The sequence below is a fragment of the Stigmatopora nigra genome, chromosome 1, assembly GCF_051989575.1.
Source record: "Stigmatopora nigra isolate UIUO_SnigA chromosome 1, RoL_Snig_1.1, whole genome shotgun sequence".
Lineage (NCBI taxonomy): Eukaryota > Metazoa > Chordata > Actinopteri > Syngnathiformes > Syngnathidae > Stigmatopora > Stigmatopora nigra.
Genome location: NC_135508.1, coordinates 20,348,890 through 20,367,021, shown reverse-complemented (window position 1 = coordinate 20,367,021; position 18,132 = coordinate 20,348,890). Strand labels below are relative to the sequence as shown.

Here is an 18,132-nt window from a genome sequence, read left to right as displayed (position 1 = left end):
ACCTTGACCCTGAATTCAACTTTCATAACAAAAGTATTAAGGATATATTACAATCTGCATACCTCCACGCAAATTTCAGTGGGTTTATGTATGCCTATCACAAAACCGGCACTAAAAACATGACTCATTTTCATCCTTATGCGTGCACCTGTGCACTTTTACGATGCGCCGCCTCCCATCTGGGATATTTTTAGCAAAACATAGTCCAAGGTATATATCAAACCATGACACTTTAATTCTAATAATACTACTTGAGTGGCCTCTGCTCTCCTCCAAGGTCAACATCATCCCCCGCTCTTGCACCCATTCAAATTGGCGAACGCGGACGTAACGGCCAATCAGCGGGTGTGACTGAGCAGTAACCATATGGCGCCGCTTGCGGGCTGACAGAAGGAGAACAGAGGTGCCCATTAAGATAAATGCTAGCCTGTGAGATTTATTTGCCACGACCTGGAAACACTTCCCGGGAAGACGCCGCAGACTGTGGGCACTTCATCACATTCAGACAATCGCCGACCCCCTCCTTCTCATCTTCGGCCGCCGACCTCAAAACTAGCTGAGGATTGTTACTTTTTTTTCGTAATGTGCGCTCACCTTTGGCGCCTGTGTGAAAGCACTCTTTCCAAATGCCTGCTTTTCTTTGCCGCCTGGCCTTCCATCGCAAAACAAGACGCATTTCTAAATGCATCCATCGGGCTCTAAGAGGGAGCATTTTGCTAACACGCATAAAGCATTAGTAACGACACACAAAGGCGCCAAATGACAAAATGCACGGTTTCGGCTCGTCATCAACAACCCCACAGTGGAGTCCTTATGACTCTTCGTGACCCAGTTGGAAGAGCGGGGAATAATAAGAAACCAAATCAAGCCACTCTGGCAGAAGAGTGCGCCTGCAAACTTGCTAATGGCTTAACCCCTCACCTGCCAGTCCTGCAACAACGGGTGCGTCTCCGGCAGAGCTCGAGGGCCCAGGGAATCGTACTCGTAGGTGGGCTGAACCAGACTCCTCTCGTAATCCGAGCACATCTGAAAGAAACGCCATGGCGGAATATTGAAAGCAAGTCAGTGCTATCGCCATGTGGTCAAATTGAAAAGAACATCAAAAAAAGACAACTGCCCAAAGAATATGGTGGTTAATTAACCGCGTAGGCAAAGGCTGGCCTTGCGCTAAGAGACCCCTGAATGGACTCTGAGGGCCTGACTTACTTTTTGGTTTGCACATGCGAAAAAAGACCACATTTTTATGAACATATGAAATAGATGGGGCAAGGGGCGAGTAGGCACAATATTATTATCCTACTCCTGTATCAGATCTATATAAAACACAGCACTTAATCATTATTTTTAGGCTAATCCCGATTAGCTGCCTTTATCTTCTGAAAGGATTTTCCACACGACCATTGTGGGCGTCCTAGAGTCTATGCCATCTTAACATGGTCAGGAGGCCCCTTACATCCGGCTGTATTGGCCACCGCAGTCTACCGAACATGGGCGCTTTCTGCAAAGCGGGAGGGCGCCGCCGTGGGGGTGAGTGCGATTTTACAAATCAGAGCGGAAAGTTCCCTTGTCACAGTGGCCGCCATTGTCACGTCCCCTTGAAAGTCCACGCCTGCGCTCAGCAGATAAATCACGGCGAGTTTGTACGTGTAAAAAAGCCACGCAGAGACGGACGGACCCCTTCGGGGCGGATCACGCGTCAGAAAATTGCTTACCTGTCGAGAAAGCATTAACTGTCCACCGGGGTGCCAATTTGGGCGACATTTTGCAACAGCTACTGAGCATTCCAAGCCCCAAGGTGAATTATGATGCATATTTCAAAAGACGAGGGGGCATGAAACGGGGCGTGTGGGGAGGACAGATTAGCTCAGCAGTGGTGAGAAAAATGCGAGTGTCTGTGGTTATCAGATAAGGGAGACGAATTGAAATGGTCACCTTCGGAAAGAAGGTGCGAGTGACAAATTGTTTGTACTCCAGGAAAGGAATGCCCTGGCTGCGGTTGAGCTCCTTGGTCAGGTCTGTCATGTCAGTCTGCAGTTCTGCAAAACCTGAAAGACAAAAAAAGGGCAAATATCGTTAAGTCAAGTCCCCACAAATGTTGCTAAACACATTTTTCAAAATCTCGATATGGTAGCAGTAGGAGGGTCTTCCAGGGAGTTTGTTAGTAGTGGTGAGAAGAATGGCTGAACAGTAAGAAGCAAAGAGCTTCTCGCGGTTGGCTCAGTCATTTTTGATAGGCTTTTTTAATTTCTTGCCGATGTTCCGCAGTGTTTTGTGACAAAGACATTTTCATATCATAGATATGCTTTTATCCCCATCCATGCAATGCTCACGTCCATATGCTACAACCTTAGCCCTTTTATGTCCATGGCAAAATGAAATTTCAAGCATCAGCAGCTCTTCATTTTAGACCGAGACAAACGCATGACGATATTGAGTCATCTTTAACATTGCAATATTGCGAAATTCTTAGATTGTGCAATGTTTTGGAATTGGCCATGCCCAGACGTGACTTTTTATATTAGTACATATTTATGATTTTACTGAGAAACACGCACTCACTGGAGTAGCATCACTAATTTTGTTATACGAAGCTATTGTTTAATAACAATAAAAGCTTTTGATTGATTTGATTGATTGAAATTGAGGCCCTTTAAATTATTGCAGTATCATGATATATATATATATATATATATATATATATATATATATATATATATATATATATATATATATATATATATATATATATATATATATATATATATATATATATATATATATATATATATATATATATAAATATAAATATATATATAAATATAAATATATATATATATATATATATATATATATATATATATATATATATATATATATATATATATATATATATATAAATATATATATATATATATATATAAATATATATATATATATATATATATATATAAATATATATATATATATATATATATATATATATATATATATATATATATATATATATATATATATATATATATATATATATATATATATATATATATATATATATATATATATATATATATATATATATATATATATATATATAACGTATATGTATATATACAATGTTACTAACTAATCTAGCCAACTATAGAGAGTTGTTGCTGATGATCAAATATGGGGAAAAAATGAAACTTTTCAACTCTAGTGAAAGAAGGGAAGATATGCTTTCATTCAATTGATTGGGTGGAGAGCACATTACATGTTTTGAGCAGTTTTTTAGAATTGCACGAGTTAAATAAATTCATCCATCCGTGTATTTTTCCTGTGAGATGTGAGGACGACTTTGGAGAAATTTTGTGAGACAGTGCACCGTCCACCGAAGCAGGAGGGAGGACTCCCCCTATCACCACCTGGCACGATTGTTCAGCCTTGGCGGAGGTCTTCGCTCCACCGAGGGATGTTGTTTCCCTTTGTTTTCCGCGCTTTTGATTTTTGCCTTCAAATTCTTCAAGGGTCTTTGATATCCGTCCAAACAGATGTGATTTCAGTTAGTGAGAGATTTCAACGTGGGATTGCATCAGTTCATTTCCTAGATCCTGTCACACATGTAGGATGAATACTAAACGTACTAATCCCTTGTGCGGCTATGCCAGGTGCTTTAGTCCACCGTGAAGCCGAGTGGCCAAGAGAAGCCAAACCAATGTCGCTGATATCATTAATATTTTATATATGTATATCGACTGGTACGGTCTCTTCTGACGGTCGCGGTGAATGAGTTAATTCTGTTATGCCTTCGCCTTAGAAAGCCTCGTCGATGCAGCGTAACATCATTTACTGTTTATAAAACATCTTTCCTTTGAGTGTCTGAGTATTGGATTTTCTGTCTTGATACTTATTGATTTGCCATAGCTGGTGGGTTACTCCCCACAGTATGAACAAGCTTACAACGAATTCAATTGGTCCCATATTCTACAGGAGAGCTTGTTGTTGTCAGACATGTTTGGGCTAACAATATGGGATTATTCCCGATGGTGTTTGGCTGGAAAGACGGGGGAAAACAAAAAAAATGAGACTATGGGGATCTAGGATGCACGTTCTCTATCTTGATGTTCTCTAATGTGTTGTGAAGCGCTAGTTGAGTTCACCCTCTCAACTTGTGATGAGCCCCACAAGGCCAAAAGAGCAGAGATCTCCCCTTCCTGTCAGCTGGAACATGTCCATTTGCCTTCTTGCTTTCCTCCCTCTTCTTCTGTTGAGCTTTTGTCTCGACAGATGCGTGACTCTCCCTCCACGTAGACTCCGTATCCTCAACTAGGTCACAAATCTCTCCTAAGTAACCTGTCCTCCCCTTCTGCGCCCAACCTCAATTCATTTCTGCTTTTTCTCGCCCTCACCGCCTTGACTTCCGCACCTCTCATTACCAATTTTCTTCCACTCCTAGTGATCTTATCTCGCTGCCCTGAATCTGGCCAATCCCGCGCATTGTTGCGTTACTCACAAGGACGCTACGATGGTGACTATACATGACGGATCACTCACCCTTCATGAGTCACGCTTACGAGGTGCAAATCTGTCATCTGGCTCGTCATGACAGCACTATCATACAAGTGAAATAATACAAACAAAGGTGGTCAATACTTCTGTCTGGCTTCATGGTCTTTTGGTTTAGATTTTTTGTAAACTGACAAATAACATTATTTGAAGTCTAAACAAGGTCAGGTGCATGAGCTCATCAACATGTTCCCTGTCATTGAGTCAGTCTTGAAAATCCAGTAATCACTCATGACCAGTCAATGGTGGCCTATATTTGAAACACACCTTTCCGGATCTCCTCTCGGATTTGGGACTCCATCTCTTCCATTTGAAGTAATGTTTTCTGCCAGTAGCGTTCTGCCCTTCGGCTCTTTGTGCAGTAAACAACAAGGGCTAGGGACACACACAAATAGAAAAAAAAGGAAGAGAACACACTCAATTTCGGCAGGTTTCAAACATCGGACTGACAGATGTATAAAAAAAAATAATAAAGCAGCATAAGAAATATTGTACTGTCACGATAGGATAACGCAAATCCACTTGCCAAAGAGAAGAAGTATATACTCCTCTCGTATTAGCAATCGCAATGCTATTCGCACTGTCTAACGGGAAAAAAGTGAATGCTCCGCCCAGTGCTCGATGAAACATGAGGGAGTTGCGGGGAGAGAGACAGATTTGTCTCGTATCTCAAGTTAAATACTTGCCCAAAATTGTACTCGTATGTCAAATTGCTCATATGTCGAGGTATTACTGTCCAGTGGTAGAATAAACCTGATTAATTTTAGTACTATTAAACACATTTTAGTAATATTAGAACACTAGTTATTTGTTACTTTGTTAATATATGGCGAATAAGAACAAATAAAAATGTTTTTCCAATCCAATATCCCGTTTTGGGTGTTTTTTCAGAGGGTTGGAACCAATTAATTTGTTTTAGTTCATTTCTATTCGTTAGAGTTACGAAAAAAATGCGAGCTCAGTCCTGGAACGCATTAAGCTCGTATCTCAAGGAACAACTGTATTTTTGCATTTATTCTTTTGTTGCTAACTCTATAACTCTGACTTTTTCATTCACATCCATGGAGAAAATGCTATAAATATTTATCACATATATATCAAGTTAGTGGCAAGATTCTCAGTGTGATAAACCAACTGTCTGCTAAAACAATCAGCAGAGGGGAACAACGAAGCCTTTGTGCATTTGTTTGCCTGACTCACATCTGGATTTCCTATCCCCATGAAACTTACCCACGGTGCAAAGCAACAGAAGGACGCAGCACACCACAATGGACACCACGATGGCCAGCTCACTGCCGCCCATCTGCACTTTGGCGATGGTGTGCCGAAAGTTACCCACTTGGACCTAAAACAGATGAGAGCAGATGTCAAACAGAAAGTTGCGAGGTTAGAAATGATCAGAAGATAGGAGAAAAAATGAGAAATTAAAAGGAAAACATGAAAAAAAATGAAGATACTGAAAAGAGAAGAGACAAGAAATGACAAAATAACAAGAAAAGGCAAAAATGTGCTAAATTAGGAAAAAAGAACAGCTGGCTGACAATTAATTCTACATTCATAACTATGTCAACCGTCCTTTTTAATCGGTGAAGAAAGCAATAAATGTACCATATTTTCACGTCTACAAGGTGCACCGCATTATAGGGCGCACCCCCAATGAATTACATTTTTTCCATATATAAGGCACACTCTATATAAGGCGCACTGTATTATAAGGCGCACTGTCTATTTTGGAGAAAATTTGAGACTTAAGTGCGCCTTATAGTCGTGAAAATACGGTAATTGCTATTAACTTCCAGCTATGAAGCACTCACTCACTACACAGTCACCTCTAGAGCCAGCCATTGTTGATGTTTTAGATTTTTTTTGGTATAAAATCTTGCAGTGGGGGAGGAGCTATATGATGGAAGATTTTGTAAACTAAGATGGCATCTGCATATTTAACAGTATTGTTTCAGTTCAGGCGTTTGTGTTTTTTTAATATCCGACAGTGGTGGTTTTTCGTTTTTGGTTTTCTATTTTTTTTCCATATATAAGGCGCACTGTCTATTTTGGAGAAAATGTAAGACTTTTAAGTGCGCCTTATAGTCATAAAACTACGGTAATTCTTGTATTGTTATTTATGTTTAAAAGAATACCGCTGGATGTAAATTTTTGCATTTCATATTTCCTATGAACCATGGAGTATCCTATGATGTGAGCAATACTGGTATTTTACAAGGTTGTCATTTACTGTTGAGAGGTGGGAAGTAGTGCAGTGTCAAAAAAAAACAAAGTTAATGACTTGCAGGCACTTTGCTGTCGGACTGAACATAAAAACTGCTTCCAATGTAGCCGTGAGCTGTGTGTGTGTGTTCCAGCGATGCGACCAACTCTATTTGCGTTTCACACATGAGATTAGACGCAGTGAGGTGGTGTTTTGGAGGGGGCGAGTTTGATCAAGCTCGGTTAAAAGTCTCATTGCGGCTCATGCTTTTGCATCATTTATTTATTCATTTTCTAGCGACAATATGACAAAGTGTCACATTGAATTAAGGTGAAGATTGAACGTGTTTTTGCTTGTTCACTTTCTTTTTTAATCTGTTGATGGTGATTTTTTTTTAACAGTCAACTTTTTTCAGGGACAAACACAGTAGCTGTGATAGAAATGTGTTGTCAAAATATAGAAAGAAAAAAATGGTTTTTAAAAAAATCAAATATCCAATGAAAGTTGGCATAAAAGTCACTTGTTTGAGACAGAAATGCGGTTAAGAACATGCTTTCATGCAGGATTTAAGAACCAGTGATGGCGCTTGACATGTTTTTAAATTTTTTTTAATGAATTTCATGGATTTAGTATTTTTATTTGCATTGCATTAATTTAAAATGACATAAAATAACCCTCCAAAATACAATATGGGCAATAATTTTATTTTGAATGAGAAAATAATTGCTAATATTTCTTTTCTTTATATTCACAAAAAAGTAACGTACAAGGTGTCAAAAGTGAACTTTTGAATAGTCTATTTAATGACCATTGTCCCTGAAAGAGTTTTATTACTACTGTCATTTTGCAAGAATAAAGTGTGAATGTATTAGGTGTATAGTATTCCATCATCTCTACTATAAAAACATTTTTTTCCTCTGTATTCATTTTTCCTATCAAATACTCTTTTCTTTTTTTCTTTAATGGAATAACATTTGATTTGGCTTCCTCATTTATTCTCCTCTGATTCTCTCACGAGGGCTACTATTTTTGGTTTTTCCGTTATATCCTTGGGATTATGTTCCCTCAAAACATATAATACAAAATATTATGGGGATTATATTACTTTTAGAGGTTGAAGAGTTTAGGAGTAATGTTTATATACTAAATTGTGATGATGACTGATTCACACCGAGTAGCCTAAATTATGGACTTCTACAATCATTTGTAACATTTGCCTTTTTTTCTGTAACGCTAAAATGCACATTTTGATTCTCCTCACGCATTTTTCTTCTTCCTTGAAATGTGATTATTAATGCATAGTGAATTTACTGTAAAATGTCCAGCCGAGAAGCCTTTTTAAGAATGGTTGAAGATTGCTGAATCCGCATTTGAATAAGAATATTTTAGACAACGTTAAGATGGATGCGGTCATTAGGACACAGGTGCACGAAGGACAAACGAAGAAGTGCCGACTTGCAGCCTGGAGTCACATGCCTCACTCTAACCCAGATGTGACAAGAAAAGGACTTCCACTTGTTCCTTGTGACCAGTCAGCAGCAATTTGTCTCCCTATTTCCATCCCTTTCCTCAACCAACTCTAACATTCAGGCAAAGAGACTTAAAAAAAATAAAAAACAAAGACCCTACCCTCATACCAAATCCTTTCACGTTGGTCAGGAATATAATTGACGTGTTCTTGCGTCATTCTACTTGAGGGTAATGAAGGGAAAATTGCTCTTGTTCCATCCTCCTGTTTGAGAGCAGAGCTAAAAATGGGGTCTTGGAAAAAATAGAACCATACCCCCTGTTAGGCAGCAATCCAAGCGACACATAAAGAAAACATGGCCACCCATTCAATAACGTGCACCCTGTGATTGTGTCCGAGTTAAATGTCACCCTCTGCGCTATCGTTTTCTTTCATCATGCCCTCATTTCAACTGACCCGGGGACCTCGCTTTGCTAATTGCTAGTCTTCGTTTTCAGACAATGCTGTAAAAACACGGCGCTGGCCGTAGAGGCCAAAACAAATATTTTTATTCCAGCTGCGGGAAAAGGCAAATGTTTTTAGCAGTGGCCGGCACTCTGGCGATAGACTGACATATGTTCCAGAGCTATTTTAGCAAACCACTCACATTCTGGCTTGTCTTTAAATATTGATGATGACTCCTCCCCCCACAGAATAAGAATTGCTTAGAGAAATGCAAAAAGCTGGGACGAGAATAGACTTTCAGACAATTTTCCATGCCGTTTGAATCTCTCAGGTCAACATGTGAAGTGATGTGACTGACGTAAGCCATTTAGGATTCGCTGTATGAGCATATGTCACATGACGCTCAAACACCTGCAAACGATTGGTTGTCCTCTGTAAATGCTACAATTTACTCACGAGGGAGTAGTCCAATTAGTTTGTTAGTTCAGTAATTAGGGTAAGGTTAGGGGGTCTAAAAAAACCTGACAGGTTCAATGCTAACTTGGATCCCATAATTGAAACATTAGAAAAAAATGAATTTGTGGTTTACATTCTTCATTTACTGAAACCGAGAAATCCTTGCTAAAATGTTTCTACACTTAATCACCAAGTTTAACATCAGATTCTAAGATGGTGATCTGAAAGAGGCAAGCATATGTTGTTATGGTTTTGATTTGATATATAATATGTTATGTTTTCTTTGATTGTTATTGAAACCTGGAGAAACCTGGAAAATTAGGCAATAACTTAGCAACAATTGGAAAATTTAGAGTTGAGAACCACTGGTACACGATTTCCGATGTGATTGTCAAAAAGGATACTAGTGTGCCACCTCAGTGAATCAGTGAATTCTAATGAAATTGTATGACAACCACGAATGACTCAGCGACATCTTGATCAAGACTTTGAAATTGTGGCGTAGAGAAAACAAACAAAACGAGGCGCCTGTCCACATGAGCAGATTGTGTCTTACTGGCAAAAAAAATGGCGGATAGATAAAGTATTACGAAAATACATTACCCCGACCGATTTACAGCTGCCTGCAGTAAGCCAAGGCATGTGTAATGACTTTGCGGCTTCTCATAAACGCTGACATATTTGGACTCACGTTACATTGGACCAACTAACTTTACAACTGAGGTCAAGCCTTCAGATCGTAGTGAGCGGACAGCTGGAAGCCAGTGTGTTTGTTTTAGAAAACGTCTCGTATGAAAAAGATTCAGTTTTGATGAGTCCAACTAAGAGAGCAAAATGCACGGCGCTCTCAATTCCGTCACACCAGAGCATCTGTCTGTTCATCCATTAGCCGTTTCCTCAGCCATCATGATGGTAATTTGAGGGAAATGTGATTTACAATGAGGCAATTCACCTCACGTAACATCTTTTGATTTTTTAAATTGACACTTCACACTTTCGAGCAATAGCTGCTACTTAGCCTACAATCCTCAATTGTTCTCATCCAGGAATCTCTCACATTGGAAAATGCTTGCCCTTCTTCCGGAAGTGTTGAGATCATTGTGCAAATGTGCATTTCAGGCATGTGTCGATGATCCTTTCGATTACCCTTAATTGCCAAGGTATGACCCATATTTCATCTGTAACCATGCTTGAGAAAATGGTATACTTCCAATCCACTATGTCAAGTTCATAAGTTAATGGCACTTTCACTTCTGACTCTGAATCAGTGCATTGTATGCGGCGTTATTCAATTGCAACCAAGTCCTTTTGACCTAACACTACATTGAATTTACAGACTTAGTGTATACGAAATGGCCATTAATTGTGTAATGATACCTGCACATACATAAAAAAGTAACAGAAGTATCACCATGGAAAAACCTAATACGGATGATACAGTTTCTATCCATTACGCCTTGATGAGTCCAGTGCATACTTGACTGATATGACAGGGGCTAACTGTCATCAAATTGAAGCACTTACAAGGCCAATTTATACTGAGCACAGAGTGGAGTGCACCGTTATCTTGATCATCCATCGCAACATTTCACCCAAAGGCTCAGTTTGCACACTTACGGTGACAGGCATCTCTGTCTCGTGGGAGCTCAGCAGGCCGCTGATGGTGCAGTGGAACAGTTGATCATTGTTGAAGCTGATGTTACACGGGTACGGGCCAATCATCACCGTGTATTCGTCCGGTATCAGGTCCAGATCGCTGGGCCCTTTCTGTGGCAGGAAAGAACACAAACAGCCATGAGTGACTCAGAATAGAGAGGGAAATAGCAAGGGGCCTCGAACTGGGAGCCATAACGCGAGCTTCGGTGGGCCCGCCGAGCCGGAAGGTGTCCTAATCGGTTCGATCGGGGCTGAAGTTCATCCTAAAGCAGTAAACTGTTCGGTTAACTCTCCCTAATAGACGGGGCGAAGACTAGAAAAACAAATCTGCTGACTGACAGTCAAAGAAAGTCCTTTTCTCAAGATGTTGATAAAAAGCGGTTGGAAAAAGCACCATGGCAATTTCCATCCATCAATTTCCCCCCAGGGCAGCTATACTACTTCTGTTAAATGCATCGCTGCCAAAAAGAATGATATTCAAATCTCACAACTCTTTAAGCAAATGTACCTTATCTACATTTTTGTCAGGCAAAACCCAAACTCATAGATCCATTTTGGATTTATCTGACTAGAATGGAATGATAATGTATTTGCATTCCAACTCCAAATCTATCATTTTGAATATTTTAGTTATCAAACAAATGCAAATATACTGTTGCACATATCCTATTATGTTGACTACTTTTTTATTTATTCTCTTTATTTTCTTGTTATTATTTATTGATTAGTTTTTATTTGTCTGTTTGTGTGTTGCTGTTATTTGTGGACTTTGTGGTGAAGCTTTAAATCTCATTTGATTAAATTAGATAACTTTATCCATCCCGTATTTGGGAAATTTCACTGTCACAGTAGCAAGAAGGTGAGAATACAGACACAGGAAAAGACATTTTAGACATAAATAAATAGGTTTAAAAAAATTATACTTGTATAATGACAATATAAGTATTCCATTCAATTATGCATCTCGTGTAGGTAGTAATTACATTATTTATAACCATTTAAAAAGAAAACAGATTTTTCTTTAATCCTGTTATTGAGATGAGTTTTAGCAGCATGACAACACACTAGTTAAGACTCAACCAACAGTGCCTCAAGGTATCCTGCCACAGTTGGATTCAGACACAATGAATCAATCACACAGTATCCATTAACAAATTGACTATTAAACACACGCAAGACCCCTGTTGACTGTTCACATAGTGACAGACAACAATTCACAGTTACGTTCACACTCGCCAGCGTGCAAAGTTTGTTCTTTGTTTTATGGACTGAACAATTGGGTCACACGTCTGCGTCAAATCGTCCGTTATTCACGCGTGGCACTCCCAGAGGACAAGCTTCTCCAGATGAATTTAGCTAGTGTCCTGATGGTGTTACTTAAAATGACACTCAACTTTCTCAACTCTAGAAATACAATAATCCCCCTGAGATAGAAAGTTGAAAAGCTTCCGGTTTTTGTATAATCCTGCCAAGATTAGAAAAGTTCTATATGGTGATGTACAGAGAATCAAGTCAATTGACACTAAATGGAATGGAGTCAAAAGAAAATCAGATTTGTCTCACTGAGTCCCAAAGCAGAGTGCATGTCCTTGCAAATGCAATAATATTAAAATAACTTGTAATAGATTAGCCTAACGTTTGAGAAGCGTCATAATCATCAAGACAATACCCGTGATTTCCAAATTTAGTGTTGCACTCATGACTAGACCATATGTCCGAAACCAGACCTGACACAGGAAATAACAAGTAACAAAGTAACAAAACCAAGATTTTTTTTGCAGCTGAGACCTACTTTGAAAAGAGACAAGACCAATAGGACACTGTAAACATTTCATGCTGGAAAACAAGACCATTTCCAAAAAAATAAATAATAATTCTTGTATTTAAAAAAAAATACTTGGTAGAAGAGCTTGTTTGCAGTCATGAAAAACTTGTGACCTCAACGTGCACAGCAGGGTCTCATTAATAATCCTTCCTCGACTAAATTGTTCCTCTATCACAACACCATGAAGGTCAACAGTCATTAGTTGGGTGCGTGTAGAAGGTTAGTAAAACATGAAACATTGGACTTTGTTGTTTTACTACGTGCTTCTCCATATGACTGCATTATTTAAATGAAAGAATAACTGAATTTGAGCAGACCTGATATAAAATATTGAATCTGGCCAGTCTGCAACTGAGACAAGACAAAGATTTTGTGTCTGGCTCAAGATTGAAAAAAAAAAGTGCAGATGTGAAATTCCAAATAGATATTTTTTAATCAGACAGCTGTCTAACTGTTTATATTCTCTCTCTCGTCCAATAGTATTGCCAGCATCAAGGTGCGACCCCAAAACAGACCCAAATTGTAACAGTGTTAAATCCTCAACAGGAGGCACATAATGAATGTAAATAAAGCCGACACTATTCATAGTATTTTTTTCTGCCTTCACAGTCCCATAGGCTTCCATTAACAGATTGCGGCAGGCTTGTGTTTTTTCATTATTCAAACAAGCCTCAGTGTTCCCCAGTGTGCACAGTGCCAAACGTGAAAAATGGTGCCTATCAGACACTCAAAGGCCTAGACGTTGTCAGCTTTGGATCTTCTCCTGATCATGAAGGGAAAAACTAAATGACATTTTACTCTTTGATTTTTCCTTTTTGTCAATTGGCAAATTTGGTGGTTTTGATTGTTTCACTGTTTGTGTGTGTTTGCGGGCACTTCTTTTCATTCCACGTTTCTTAGCAATTAACTCGGCGACCATAACGATGGGATTACCAAGATGGAAAAAGGCCAAAATAAAGAAAGTGAGAGCCAATTTGGAAGCAATTTCAGTCATCTGCCCTGTTTTTCATTCCAAATGTAAGAAAAATGTGCGTGCGTGCGTGTGTTTATCCTTCCTTGCTTTGATTACACCCTCAAGGCCCTCTCCTGTCGCCATTGCACGACACAACCTCCCAGGTCTCTGTCAACAAGTGCTTCTGAACACACACACACACAGCTGACACGAAAAGCATCACTCTACCATCCCCCAAATATATGTTGCAACATCTCATAAAATGTTCTCAGACTTGTACAGTAAATCACCTGCCATGGCAGGGGGTTATATTCCAGACCACCCCCACAATAAGTGACATTGGAAACATAAAAATATGTCTTATCCACCAAAGATGCAAATGATTTATCCACCAAATCAGGGCAGAATAATAAACCATGCAACAATCTGATACATACAACATAGTATGGAGTGGGATTTGCGTACGCAAAACAAACAATTGGTCCTTTGCCGATAAAGCTAACACCAAAACCGAACCCAACCACATTTGAAAAAAAAACCCTCCTTATTCAAGTCTCTGCTTGACACTTGAATTCCAAACAAAGGAAAGCTTTCTGCGCTTCTTTTGAGCTGAACAACTGCCTGCAGGTCAACCACAACTCAAATTAAAGTCTGAAAATAATTCAACACAAACAACACAAACCATTGATACGCCTGGTAATGTAAAGGGGAAGGAAGCAGCCCGCCAGCTCAGACTGCACCGTTAGCACATTGTGTCACGTGTTGTCATGCTAACCAAACTAGATGAATCCAGGTGGACAGGTGCCTAGAGAAGCTGCTACAACACCGGTGTGAGAAATACCAGACCTCGAGCAGCACCTGACAGGCAAAGCCAACAGATTTTGGCATGTGCACGCCCAAAATGGGCTCCATTGGAGATTGCGGAATCCAGTTTGGTTTACATCTGCGTTTCCTTTTCAGACGAGCAAAACACAACGGATTCTCAGGCCCTTGATTGCATGTTTATTGTCATTAGCGTTTCTTACTTGATTTCAATAACAACTAGACAATAATATTTAGTATTTGGTCAATAGTAAGTGAGCGCATTCAGTCAGTCGAACTAAAATAAGACGGATTGCTCTCCCATGTCAAAATTTGATAGATTTATGGCCTGCCCAACACATGGCTTATGGCCATTATTCATACAATCACGAGAAGATCAGAAGAATACTGTTGCTATTTGACACATGTTTGAACGTGGGCCCCTAGTTCTCAGCGCATTCTCACCCACTCTTGGCAAACCACAAAATACGCCATGTGATACATGAACTAGGCTTCACATACACTTTTTAATTCTGTCCCAGAAGGACAAAATGATGGTTTTGAGTCCAGTGGAAAAAAAGAGAGAAACTATATCCATCCCCAATTTCGTTGTGTGACAGTTTTCGTGTCAGTGACAGATAGTTTGTCAAGCAAAATGTAAACATTGAGTTCTAATCACAACATTTTATTTAATAATTATTTTCCATACTGCTTAGACTCACAAGGAGTGTGGGGTGCTGGAGTCTATTCCGGTTAACATTTTTCCCTTTAAGACCACTTCTTACATCCATCTGTAGGCAAACTAAAAAACCTGAAGGTTTGTGCCATTGGAATGCATTGAACTAAAGTTATTTGTTGCTTGTACTTCTGTAATTGTGCAAGAAATATGAAAAAAGTTCTATTCGTGGTTCCAATAGACCCTCCCAGAATTTTTTTTAAAGTGAATGAATTTGACTCACGTTAATGATGAGGGTCAGTTGCTCTCCTGGGTGATGTTTAATCAACTTTTCTTTGTTGGCTGTGAAGAACTGTGGGTCTTCTACGTATTCCAACAGGAAGTGACCTTTATGTAGCTCATCTTCATCCTCATCATCCCCATCCTCTTCTGTTGAGTCAATATCAGAGGGGGAGGGGCGCTCCTCCATATAGAGGACTTCGTTCAGGTAGAAGTGCACTGAGGTCTGCTGGGATAGGCTGGACGGAGGCGACGGGCATGTGATGATGGATGACGAAAGAACCAAGCACAGCTGAAAACAGACCAGATGCGACAAGAATATCTTTCAGATTTTTTTTATCTGTCAGATTGCAGTTAAAAGTCATTGGGGTTGCCAATGCAAGTGTCATGACAAGGATTCTCGTATTTAAAGGAAATGAGAGGAACCGCTCTAAGTAAAGTTGGCAGTGCTTCAAATATGTTCTTTCAAAGGCATGTCATGCTTTGTTTACTACATGTAAGTGCATGTAACGCCTGTGGGAGTGTAGTAGTAGGTTATTGCCATGTTCAGGCATGGGTGAAGACTCACAGTTTGTCCGATTCCCAACACCTGCATGGTGGCAGTCTGCACCAAGTCAAATCCATTTCCCACCACAGTGATGATCCTACCACCACTGAAACACACACACACCCAAGAAAGGAAGTCATTTTCAGGCTCAAAGTATATATATTAGCGTCATGTCACGTTGTTCCGACCTGAGGAAGCTCCTATCGGGTTTAATGGAGCTGATGGTGGGGTTCTTCTCATAGGTGTACGTGGTGCTCAGTTCATCACTGCGACAGGAGACGTTCTCAAACTCCACACACACCGACACTGATTCGCTACTTGATTGCAACGCTGGAGGCATGATGAACTCAATGGTGTCATCTGTTTTCCTTAAAGAGGGGGAGGGGGGGGGGTTATTGTGTTCAGTCTATCAGTTGTATCACTTTCATGAATGTTTACATTCAGAATATCGCTTCTGTCTCCATGAGTAAAACATTTGTTTTTAGGTATTTTTGAACAAACAGTTTTGTGTAAAGGTTTACTCCACCAACTCATCTCTGGAAACAGATAAAAAAAACATTGATATCTTTCATTAATGAGTTTGCAGACGACAGAAAATGTACTCACTCTGTGATGACACATTCGAGAGTGTTATTGACCATAACTCGAACCAGAGATCCAATACCCAAGTGCTCCCCAAGAATGGTTACTCTGGTTCCTCCAGCACGGGAGCCTTTCTTGGGCTCCATGGTCTGTATCTTTGGAACCTGAACACAAAGGTGAAAAATTACACAATTTGCCCTCTGACATTCTAACCTCCGACTTGAGGGATTGCCGCCTTGCTCGGTGCTTCAGTGTGTCAGCCATCTGCTCTGAGGACCTGGTGCTCGTCAAACCTGACACCTTCCAGTCCTCGGGACAAGTACTTCAAGCCGAAATCCTTATGGACTTAAGCCGCAAATGTGCTCTCGGCTTTGACGGCTTGTCAGTTGCGGGTAAACAGATGTTAGCCCAACAAATGCACTACTTAAAATGAAAAGCAAACCGTTTTTTTTGTTTGTCTGAAAAAAAAGGGATATATCGAAAAGAAAAAGGGGCCGAATTATGAATGGATTATAGAAATATTGTAAAGTCAAAAGATTTTCCAGCATAAAAATTTAACAGATTTTTTAAAAAAATGTCCTTAATGTTTAAAAGGCCTCCCTAACGCACCTTTCTGAACTTAAAATTATTGTTTTTTGAACAGATTTTTTTTAACGGCGCCAAAAAGATCTCCCACTTTTAATCCTAAAGACTGAGAATTGGGAAGCCATTTTCCCATTGTGAGAGAAAGAAAAAGGACCCTGAAGATGAATGCATACTGTGACTGATCAGGTTTTGCGGGATTAAATTTCAAGCATTAATTCCAGAATTAATTATATCGGGAATATGACGTAACACAGGTGTTTATGTTTACAACTATTTTGGTGTGCAGCCCTGTCTGTGATGGTCACGAGATGCCCTTCAAGTAATAAATCTAACACAGGTCATCTGACATGAACTTTTTCAGTAAATCTCGAGAGAAGAAGATTTCTAAGTGTGTTAGCTGCTTTTCCTCAAGCTGTGCACTTTAAATATCTTATCTTGTCACGTTGACCAAGACAGCTGCTGACTGCTCAGCAAAGACGAGTGTGAAAGCTGCTTGAACAACAACAACAACAACAAAAAACCTGAAGCTTGCAGGATTGCAACTGTTCACATACGAAAATGCACACCCCCACATGCCAGGTGAAGACAAATATCCATCTGTGCATCAGCATTCCCACTTAGTCCAAAGCCTCTACCCCCTCCGTGAACCATGCCTATGGGCGAAACCTCTCATCCTCACTGACAGGATTCACTTCCTCAGTGTGTACACGGAGGATCTTGGCTATTGTTTGTTTGGGCGTCTAAGCGGGTGCAAGAAGGCAGATGTTTCCTTCCTGCGGTTTGAGGCAAATATCCTGTCTCCAAAAACTATTTTCCCTTTCTTCCACTATTCAACAGCCTGCAGTTAAAAGCTTTCACAATGAAACATCTCGGGCTGCAAGGCCAAAAGGCTTTTCCAGAGCCGTGTTAGCTGTCCTGGATTTCCTTTGTCCTAACATATCAAGTAAAGTCTCAAGATCAGGCGCTGATTTATTTCAAAGACGGGGCGCCCCTGGAAGCTGCTCATATGATGGACTGCATGGGTTCAACTGAATATTAAAACCTCTCGCTCTCTAAATAAGACGGCACAAAGGGGGTTTTGTGGATGTTTCCATTTGGAAAAACACTTTGAGT

The 18,132-nt window shown here is 39.8% G+C and overlaps 1 protein-coding gene across 2 annotated transcripts in view; it reads right to left on the bottom strand.

Annotated features, from left to right (window-relative positions):
• plxnd1 (plexin D1) overlaps window positions 1-18,132 on the bottom strand; it is a 76,663-nt gene that overhangs the window by 15,883 nt on the left and 42,648 nt on the right. For both annotated transcript variants that reach the window (XM_077717165.1, XM_077717247.1), the window contains 9 exons: window positions 16,459-16,598; window positions 16,041-16,220; window positions 15,874-15,958; window positions 15,310-15,597; window positions 10,734-10,883; window positions 5,773-5,887; window positions 4,810-4,917; window positions 1,933-2,045; window positions 922-1,026 (listed from right to left, as the gene is read on the bottom strand). In XM_077717165.1, coding sequence (XP_077573291.1) covers window positions 922-1,026; window positions 1,933-2,045; window positions 4,810-4,917; window positions 5,773-5,887; window positions 10,734-10,883; window positions 15,310-15,597; window positions 15,874-15,958; window positions 16,041-16,220; window positions 16,459-16,598 — 1,284 coding nt within the window. The remainder of the gene's footprint in view (window positions 1-921; window positions 1,027-1,932; window positions 2,046-4,809; window positions 4,918-5,772; window positions 5,888-10,733; window positions 10,884-15,309; window positions 15,598-15,873; window positions 15,959-16,040; window positions 16,221-16,458; window positions 16,599-18,132) is intronic.